Source organism: Coenobita brevimanus, chromosome 62 (genome assembly GCF_032717465.1).
Source record: "Coenobita brevimanus isolate Jiangsu-jjx chromosome 62, ASM3271746v2, whole genome shotgun sequence".
NCBI lineage: Eukaryota > Metazoa > Arthropoda > Malacostraca > Decapoda > Coenobitidae > Coenobita > Coenobita brevimanus.
This window is the reverse complement of record NC_137015.1, coordinates 30,974,154-30,984,630: the sequence shown is the minus strand read 5'-3', so window position 1 is coordinate 30,984,630 and position 10,477 is coordinate 30,974,154. Positions and strand designations below refer to the sequence as shown.

The 10,477-nt window shown below is 41.4% G+C and overlaps 1 protein-coding gene across 1 annotated transcript in view; it reads right to left on the bottom strand.

Moving 5' to 3' along the window:
• The window catches only part of LOC145404021 (uncharacterized), a 38,990-nt gene that overhangs the window by 10,922 nt on the left and 17,591 nt on the right, over positions 1–10,477 (bottom strand). The window contains exons 3-4 of the mRNA XM_080275624.1: positions 10,386–10,473; positions 8,498–8,654 (exon numbers count right to left, since the gene is read on the bottom strand). Of these exons, the coding sequence (XP_080131750.1) occupies positions 8,498–8,654; positions 10,386–10,473 (245 nt within the window). The remainder of the gene's footprint in view (positions 1–8,497; positions 8,655–10,385; positions 10,474–10,477) is intronic.

Sequence of the window (10,477 nt, the reverse complement as noted above, 5' to 3'; positions counted from 1 at the left end):
CATGCTTAAAATCACATACTTCAAATCATGCCAATCCTGTCTACACCTCTCTTTCTCACAACCTCATTGACCATATTTTTATCCACCTTCTTCTTGGTATACCACGCCTCCTTCCACCTTCAAATAAGCTCAGATTTACACTTTTCAGCTCTCTATTCACAGCTATTCTCTCCACATGCAATCTTCAACCTTGGTGCCTACAGATTTCATTACTCCTATCGACTCTTTACACTCCACTTACATTCCTCAACAGTACCAACTCCACGGCTCTTACGCTTAACTAATAATACTCAAGCCACACCACAGCCTCACACAAATATGACACAGTAGGCAGCCACACTCAGACCTCTGCATCTTATTAAAACCTTCATAGCACCAGCCACTTTTCTTTCCTGTGTCAATTTACTTTCCACATCTGTTTTTGCACATTATTTTTATTATTAGATTTGTGGTAGGTGGGGGCGCTCACCATCCACTCACTCAATGTAGTGCTACTCTCGGGTGTCTGCCCTGTCCTCTCCTCCATCCTTCTTTCCTTCCATCTTCTTCTGTCTTTCTTTCCTTCATTCTTTCCTCGTCTTTCTGCCTGCGGGTGACTTTACACTCCCTCTTGTCTTTCATTCCTTCATTCTTTCCTCTTCCGTCTGCCCGTGGGTGACTCTGCACTAAGTGACAAGCCAAATGGTTTCCTGTACACCAGGAAACCATTTACTACGCTGGGTGGTAACCATATAACCAAATTTTGGCGCCTGGTGGTTTAGTGGGTAATTGTTGTGCTCCAATCGGATTGAGCCGGTGAAGGTTTATATCCAAGGGATGGTTGGGGTTTATTGCTCACGTAATGCCACTCAGGGATGAGTGAGGCTGGTCACTCTCATCTTAAATGTCAGGACCAACTGCCTAGTCCCGGGCTCCTACGCTCCTCATGGGGCAACGTAGGATTGGATGATGGATGATAGATGGAATATCATTATTGTTGTCGTTGCTGTTGCTGTTGTTTTCTTATTTTTTATTATTATTATTATTATTATTATTATTATTATTATTACTACTACTACTACTACTACTACTGCTATTATTATCACCACCATCATCAACATCATTATTTTTTATTATTATTAATATTACTGCTGTTGTTGTTGAAAATACTACTACTACTACTAATAATAATAATAATAAAAGTGATATATTATTATTATTGTTATTATTATTATTATTGTTATGATGATGATGATGATGATGATCATGATGATTACTATTATCACTATCATCATCATTATTTTTTATTATTACTAATATTACTGCTGTTGTTGTTGTTAATAATAATAATAATAATAATAATAATAATAAAATAGTAATATATTATCATTATTATCTTTATTATTATTATTATTATTATTATCATTATTATTATGATGATGATTATTACCATTATGATGATGATGATGATGATGATGATGATAATTATTACTATTATTATTATTATCATTATTATCACTATTATTATTATTATTATAACAATTTCTACCTATTTCAACAGGGTGGGCAGGATCTAATATCTATCTATTGCCAGACGCCATAATCTCGTAAGGGGTGGCCATTTGACTTTGAGTTATTTGTTTTACGGGGAAGGGCACTAACCCTCCACCAACCCACATGCTGACACGTAGGGAGTATGGTTTGGTTATATAGTTACCACCCAGCGTTGTAAATGGTTTCTTGGCTAACAGGAAACTATTTGGATTGTCACTCAATGTAAAGGCACCTGTAAAGGAAAGAAAAGCAATAAGAAATAACAGAAAAGATGGGAGAAGTAGGAAGACAGGAGGGCAGGCACAGAAAAAGAGTGATAAAGGCTAAGGAAGAAGTAGGCAGCACTACATCAAGTGAGTGGATGATAACAAGAATGAAAAAGGAAATACAAATACAGAAGCCAAAGGCAGAAACTATGAACAGAGTGCCCAGTGCCTTTCACCATACAGACATTCATTTAAACTACCATACATTCATTCATTCAAACTATAAGCTAACAACAGAGTGCCCAAAACTTGATAACCATACATTCATTCATTCAGCACAGAAGGTACCAGCAGTGGACTATGTACGTATCACCATACATCCAATCATTCAACATTCTGTCAACAATCTCAGCTCCATCTAACAGGCCATCATCCATACGTATGCATTAGGCTACTCTAAATGGCTGACTTCGGTTGCCATTCACCAATGGCTTCAATTAATCTTCCTTTCGTTACGAAGATTTTATCGCTGCTGGAAGGACAGGCTGGTACGATTTTGAGGTATGCTTACCTCGTTCTTCCAACGAAAGTGAAATCTTTGATACATCATGGACGTGACTGTGTTTGTTTGTAAGACAGTATCTATCTACCTATATACCTAGGCTGCTTCCCCCAAGGAAAGGGAGGTAGCCGAGACAGGACGACACACTTGCAATTTACTCATTCACTCAAACACATTCATTTGCATCTTAGCCCAAGGGGAGAAGGGACAGATCCTCACCGCACCACACCGCACGAGGGTCAACTGCACAGTGCAATCAGTGACATCCGCTGCAGGGCCCAACAGCAGAGCTGGTTTACCCCTGCCACATCATAATAGATCCATCTCCTTACCCGCACCTGACCTGACCAGCTGATGAGACCAAATGCGGGAGAATATCCCCTCAGGGCTGCGTCATCATTTATTCATTCAAAATTACTCTCCATTTATTTCTGTCATGCACAGCTACTCTTCCTTGCTCAACAGACATCCCTCTTGCATCCAACGCCCTCTTCACACTGTCCATCCATCCTATTCGTGGTCTTCCTCTCAGTCTTACACCTCTCACATCAGATCTACTTATCTTTTTCACCAATCGCTCATTATTCTCTCCATATGCCCAAACCATCGCAACACCCTCTGCTCAACTTGACCAACCATCTCCCGAACAACTCCAGTTCTCCTTCGTGCTTCATCATTTCTCACTCGATCCATACACGTCACTTCACACATACTCCTCAGACACCTTATCTCCATTACATTCAAACTTTTCCTCTCTGCTACACTCATATTCCATGTTTCAGCCCCATATAACGCAGTCGGTACCACAACACCCTCATACAGCCTTCTCTTTATATCCATTCTAAGCGAACGACATCTAAACACTTTTTTTCATTCCTCCCAGCACCTTTCCTACTTCATTCATTCTAAACTTCACTTCTGCATTTATTCTTCCATCCATAGCAACATGTGACCCTAAATACTTAAAACACTCTACCTCCTCAAGCAACTCACCATTCAAAACTACATTCATCCTCCTACCATCTACCGACCTCGTACACCTCATCACTTTACTATTATTCTCATTAACTTTCAATTTCCTCCTTTCACACACCCTTCCAAACTCCTCTACCAACTGTCTCACTCTCTCCTCTGAATCAGCCACCAGTGCAGTATCATCTGCAAACAGCAGCTGCTTCAGATTCCACTCTCTACCATCAACATTCACCAGACTCAGACCTCCAACTAAAACTCTTGCATTCACCTCTGTTACAACACCATCCATATAAATATTAAACAACCAAGGCGACATCACACATCCCTGCCGCAGCCCCACTCTCACGGGAAACCAATCACTCACAGTTTTTCCCACTCTAACACACTCTACTATTTACATAAAAACTCTTTACTCCTTTTAGTAACCTACCATCAAGTCCATACAATCTTAAAACAGTCCACAAAGCCTCCCTATCAATTCTATCATACACTTTCTCTAAATCCATGAACGTCCAAAACACATCCTTGCCTTTCGCTAAATATTTTTCACACACTTGTCTCACAGCAAACACCTGATTCACGCATCCCCTCCCTCTCCTAAAGCCACACTGCTCATCATCAATCACTCCCTCTGTACCCTCTCTAACTCTCTTTTTTTTTTTTTTTTTTTTTTTTTTTTAATAACAGAACGGAGGAAGGAAAAACAAATGGAGAAAAAAAAATAATCCATACACCAGATTACTGGTGTCCTCTGTTCATAAAATATCTGTAACAGTTAGACTTGAAGAGTTGTAGGTTGAAATTTGGAGGAAAACAACTCTGGGGAAGCGAGTTCCAGAGAGATGCAGTTCGGGGAATGAAAGAATTCTGATAGGCAGAAGTTCTGCAATATGGTTGAGTGACATTCCAGTCATGAGCGCTACCAGATGCCCGTGTAGCACGAGGGAAGGCATGGAGAGGTGGCACCATGGACGCAACTTCGTCTGAGCATTTGCCAAAAAAATATCTGTAAAATAATGCAAGGGAGGCAACATTCCTTCTTACTTGCAGGGGAGGTAGTTTATATGTAATGGCAGGGTTGTTAATGATTCTAACAGCTTTATTCTGAATTTTGTCTAGTTGCCTTAATGCAACCTCTCCACAACCATTCCACAAGGGTGAGCAATATTCAAGCTGAGAGCGCACATGACTCTTATAAATTATAGCTAACTGCTCATCGGCGAAGAAGTTACGGACTCTGTACAATAATCCAAGTTTCTTTGAGGCGGTTTTAGCAAGTGATCTGACATGAGAGGTCCAGCTGAGGGCACTGTTAAGTGAGACACCAAGAACTTCAATACTTTTGGAGATGGGAATATTAGTAGCACTGAAGGTAATGTACGAGTCTGGCAATATCTGTCTATTGGTAAACTGTATATATTTAGTTTTACTAGCATTAAAAGAGACAAGGTTGTTTTGTCCCCATTCACTGATTGTAGATAGATCTTCATTTATGGAGATGGCTGTATTGAGTTGAGAGGTAGAGATATTAGACTTTGTAAATGGATGTCTGAGTGTGAATGAACTATGTAGTGTTGAGTCATCTGCATATGAGTGAATGGGATTGTGAGTGACAGATAAGAGATCATTAATATGAACCAGAAATAGGGTTGGCGCCAGAACTGATCCCTGCGGCACGCCGGCGTTAATTGAGTGGAAATTCGAATATACATCATCTACTTTTACTCTTATTTTCCTGTCACTAAGATAAGAAGAAATCAAAGGAACAAAAGACGTTAGTCCATAGCAAGGGATTTGGACAGCAGGGAACGGTGCCATACTCTGTCAGAAAGCTTTAGAGATATCAAGAGCTACTGCATGAGTTTCTCCAAAAAGATCTATTGATTGATGGATGGTATGAGTTAAGAGATTGAGTATGTCAATGGTGGATCTTTCGTGGCGAAAACCGTATTGTCTATCATTAATTAAGTTGTTGGATTCAAGATGTTTAACAATATGCTTATTAATTAAAGTTTCAAATACCTTACCAAGAGAAGATGTGATAGCTATTGGTCTGTAATTGGAGGGTCAGACGAACTTCCTTTCTTCGGAACTGGGTGGATATTGGCTTCTTTCCATGAATTTGGGAATAAAGAAGTACGTATGCATAGTCTGAATAATTTAGCTAGGACAGAGGCAAGTTCAGGGGAACACTTTTTCAAAACAATTGGCGGAATTCCATCTGGACCTGGAGCTTTGTTGGTAGGTAAATTGTCTAGGATGGATTTTACAAATCTTGTCTGTATTTTAAGTGGGGCAATTTCGGGAGAATCAAGTTCCAGTACTGAGACATTCTGGCTGGTATCATCTATGGTAGAGTTTCTTGCAAAGGTACTAGCAAAGATATCTGCTTTCCCACGTGGGTCATTTGTAATATTGCCATCTGAAGATTTTAGTGGGGGAATGGAAGATGACTTGTTAAAGTTATTATTGAAAGAATTAAGAGTTGACCAGAATATTCTATTGTCATTAGGGTTGTTAAGTAGTTTTGATGCTTGCTTTTGAAGAAAGTTTGATTTAGATAGATTTAATACAGCTTTTGCATGATTTCTAGCAATTTTAAATTGGGAGAGTGATTCAGGTGTTTTTGATTTTAAGTAAGAGTTATATGCTAATGACTTTTGGGCTGTTGCTCTGGCACAATTGCCATCAAACCATTTTGGAGAGTTTGATCTTTTAGTGAATTGTTGACTTGGTATGAATAAATCCATACCAGCTAGTATTAAGTCACAAATGTGGGACTGGGTAGAATTGGGATCACTAGAGAAGAAAGACTGCCATGGAACATCAGCAAGATAATTTCTAAATCCATCCCAGTCTGCCCTGTCAAAGTGCCATCGGGTCACCCTGACAGGTTCGGAATGGGGAGGTGTAGGAGGGTTAACTAATGAGGCTTTGATGAGATTGTGGTCAGAGGATCCAAGTGGTGACAGTACCTCTATCCTGTATTGATCTGGATTATTTGTCAAGAATAAATCCAAGAGATGGGCATTATGGTCAGGGTTATCAGGTATTCTGGTTGGTTGCTTTACCAACTGGGTGAGATTAAACGATTCCGCAAATAGCTCGCATTCTAGGCCAGCGTCGTCAGTCCGGGCAGAATGCAATAGCCATTCAACATTGTGTATGTTAAAATCACCCAAAATGGTAATTTCATTGCCAAGGGCAAGGTCAAGGTTACTCAACTGAGTGGATATGGAATCAAATACACTGGGTTCCGAAGAAGCATTGGGGGAACGATAAACTACACAGATATATTTGGTAACACTTTATCATACACCTTACCTACAACACTCAACAGACTTATACCCCTAAAGCTAGTACATTCATACTGATCACCCTTGCCTTTATACAACGGGACCACACAAGCACTTGCCCAGTCAACTGGCACCATACCTTTCACAAAACACACATTGAACAATCTTACTAACCAGTCAACAATAGTCGCTCCACCACCCTTCAGGCATTCCACAGCACACCCATCCATACCTGCAGCTTTCCCTGTTTTTATCTGCTTTACTGCCTCCTGCACTTCCTCCTTCGTGATCAAAGAATCATTCAACTCTCCCAACACATTTATTCCTTGCACCCTTCCATCCACCAAAATCTCAGCCTCCCTTTCCTCCTCTACATTTAATAATCTTTCAAAATACTCTACCCATCTCTTTCATTTCAATTAACATCCTTCCATCCTCTGCTTTTACTCGCTCTTCCTTCCCAGACTCTCCCTTTCGCACCCTTTTCACCTCCTTCCAAAACATTTTCTTATTCTGTTGAAAATTCTCAGTCAACCACCTACCCAACCTCTCATCTGCTGCCACTTTAGCATCACGAACAGCCCTTCTCGCCCTATTCCTCTTTTCCTTATACCTATGACACCTCATCCTTCCTCTGCAGCCACACTTCATATGCACGTCTCTTCTCAGCCACAGCCATACTTACTTCCTCGCAGTACCATTCACTTCCTTTTCTTACACCACCACCCACTCGTCTCACACCACACACCTCTTCCACATGCCCCACCACAGCATTCTTAAACAACTGCCATTCCTCCTCCACATTGCCATTTTCCTGATCTTTCACTGCGTTCCACTCATCTTTCAATTTCTCCTGATACTGTATCATTTTCTCTCTTTCATCCAACTCACACACTTTTAAAACTTCCCTGCCGCACCTAACTCTCCTAGCTCTTACCCACCTCTTACCTACTCTTAACTTTCCCTCCACCAGGTAGTGGTCAGACATACTCCCACCCTCCCCTCTCAGAACTTTCACATCCAACAATCTTCCTATTACATTCCTGGACACAACCACATAGTCCATCAATGCTCTATCAACAACCCTTCCACCCTCCTGTCTCACCCATGTATACTTATAAATATCTTTCTTCTCAAACAGGGTATTTCCAATCACCATCTCTCGCTCAACGCATATCCCTATCATTCGTTCCCCATTTTCATTTCTTCCAGGCACACCATGCATACCAACTACACCTTCAACTGCTACATTTCCCAATCTAGCATTCAGATCTCCCATCATTTCCACATTCACACTAGCTCCAAAACTCTGCATACACTCATCAACATCATTCCAGAAAGACTCCCTCTTTTCTTCATCCCAGTCCTAGTTATTCGTGCTTGTGGCTGGACGTCATTTTTCAGACACTAGTGCACAGTGCAGCTTGTTCTTCCTGTGGCATCTTTAGTCCTGCAACACTTGGAGTCAGGTAATTTCTGCTTCAGCCACGTCAAGCCTTTCACTGTGATGGACACATTTTGATATCTCATTCTGATTTACACTGACAGGTTGTATTCTGCAAAGGATATTCCTTAGCAGCCAAAGACACAACAGCAGTGGGTTAGGTCTGTAATAATCAAGTCTGAGGGAGGAGGTGATCAAGTCGTAGAACACTGGACCGCTGATCACCACACCAATAAAGTTGGAACAGGATGAGGATTTCAATGTCATCAACACACGTGTAAAAACCCCCTCCTCTAATACCAACACTTTAGTCGACTGTGATAATTCTAGCATGGGCCTACCGCTGTGTAGTCGTTTTCGAACAGTGAGTCAAGAGTGTGAAGTAATATCTACTTCTGTACGAAAGGACTGATTAGACTCAGGGAATGGACTGCCTGGTCTCTCTCTCTCTCTCTCTCTCTTTCTCTCTCTGACTACTCACCATAATCATACTCCTCATCTTCAGCCACCACCACCTCCTGTGGATCAGGAACATACCAATAATCTTCCCCATCTTCCTCCTCCCGCGTCTCTCCCAGCACCTCGTCCTCGTTGTCATCTACTATTACGTAACCCTCCGACTCCAGCTGCTCCAAGATCTGTTGTGCGGGAGTTATAAGGAAAAATAGTACTTCAAAACGTCCTATGACCCATTACGAGGAGGTACCATGAATGAATTTATCAGGTACAAGATGCTACTCTATTAATGAGAGATAAATAAATAGGAAAGCTCTCCCACCTCCTCTCTCCCACCCTCAGGACGGGCACGGAAAATGAAATATTGCACACCTAACCTGGTGGAAAAGACGGGCTAGGAAATTTTACAAAAAAGGAGGAATCATTCGGTCCACCACTAGGCTTAACAAAACTGTCTAACCTAGCCCTGAACTGCTCTATCAAGGAACAGACCATCTTTGCTGGTAACCGATTCTAGGTACTGCAGATCTTATACGTGAAGAGACTGCCAAATGGATCATGGTGGTAATGCTTCAAATCAAGATTCCATCCACGATTCCTCGTCAACTTGTTGTTTAAACTAAATATGAGCTGGTAGTCATTGCTTTGAAATCCACGAAGAATTTTGAAAACCTCAGCTAACTGTCCGCACCGCCTAGTCTCTAACGGAAAGAGGTCCAATGTCTGCAACCTTCTCTGGCATCTCATGTGTCTGATAGGTGGGATTAGTTCAGCAGTCCATGCCTGGACTCTCTCAAGCCTTGCCATATCTTTGCTTAGGGGTGGTGACCAGGATTGCGCTGCATATTCCAGACGCGGATACACAAAAAAACTGTAGAGAAAGTGGACTATTTCCTCGTTTCTTTACCGAAACTGCCTCTTTATATATCCTAGAAAAGTCTGTGCTTTCTTCTCCATTTCAATACACTGTTAAATGAATTTGAGGCCATTGCTGATTAGGACACCTAAGTCTTTCTCCAAGTCAGAAATGTTGATTTCACTTTCTAACAATGGTTCCTAGATTTCCATGAGCACTGTGCATCACCTTGTACTTGTCCAGGTTGAATGGCATCTACCTCTGTTCACACCACTCCCCCATTTTATGCAAGTGTTCAAGTAGTTCTTCTGTCTTCTTGAATCAAGAGGCATCAACTTTGTGTCGTTTACAAATTTTGTAATTTGGCTAATGATGCCCGCAACATTACTGATGGACATGGTAAATAGTACTGGTCCTAGAACTGAGCCCTGGAGATCTCCATTTGTAGCTGATGTCCAGTAAGAGGTTTCCTTACTGACTACCACTCTCTGGCCCTGATCAGTCAGTCAATTTTCAATCCAGGCAGCTAGTTCTCCCCAAATACCCAGTGCATGAATTTTCGTCATCAGGCTACGATGAAGTACATTATCGAATTCCTTCTGGAAGTCCAAATAACGATTGTCAATTGTCCGGCAATGGTCATATTCAGAGAGAATGCAGTGAAAAAGTCAATCAAACTGGCCAAGCACGAACAATGCCGCCTAACATGTCATACTGTAACTTACTTGATTCGAGTTGATCTACAGTCCCATCTGCAAACATGCCTTGCAATAATTTCTCTACCACAGATGAACGGCTAACTGGATGGTAATATTCGGGACAATGGCGATCTTCCTTTTTCAATATGGGGGCCACATCTGATTCCTTTCTGCCCGATAGAACTTTTTCAATAGCCAGCAATTTATTAAAGATAGTAGCCAGGTGAGGAGCCACCTGGTCACTTACTTCTCACAGGACTCTTGGAAAAAATTCATCGGGAGAGGGGGATTCAGTCAGTTCAATTACCTATTTGCTCAAAGAGAACTGGTGCTTGGAGATAAAATAAAATTTAACTGACCTGTGTTTGGCAACGAGATCCCGGAGCATAGCAGAAAGCCTCCTCGGTCCGTGTCTCCCCTCCACACAGTACCTCCATCTTGCACGGTCTAT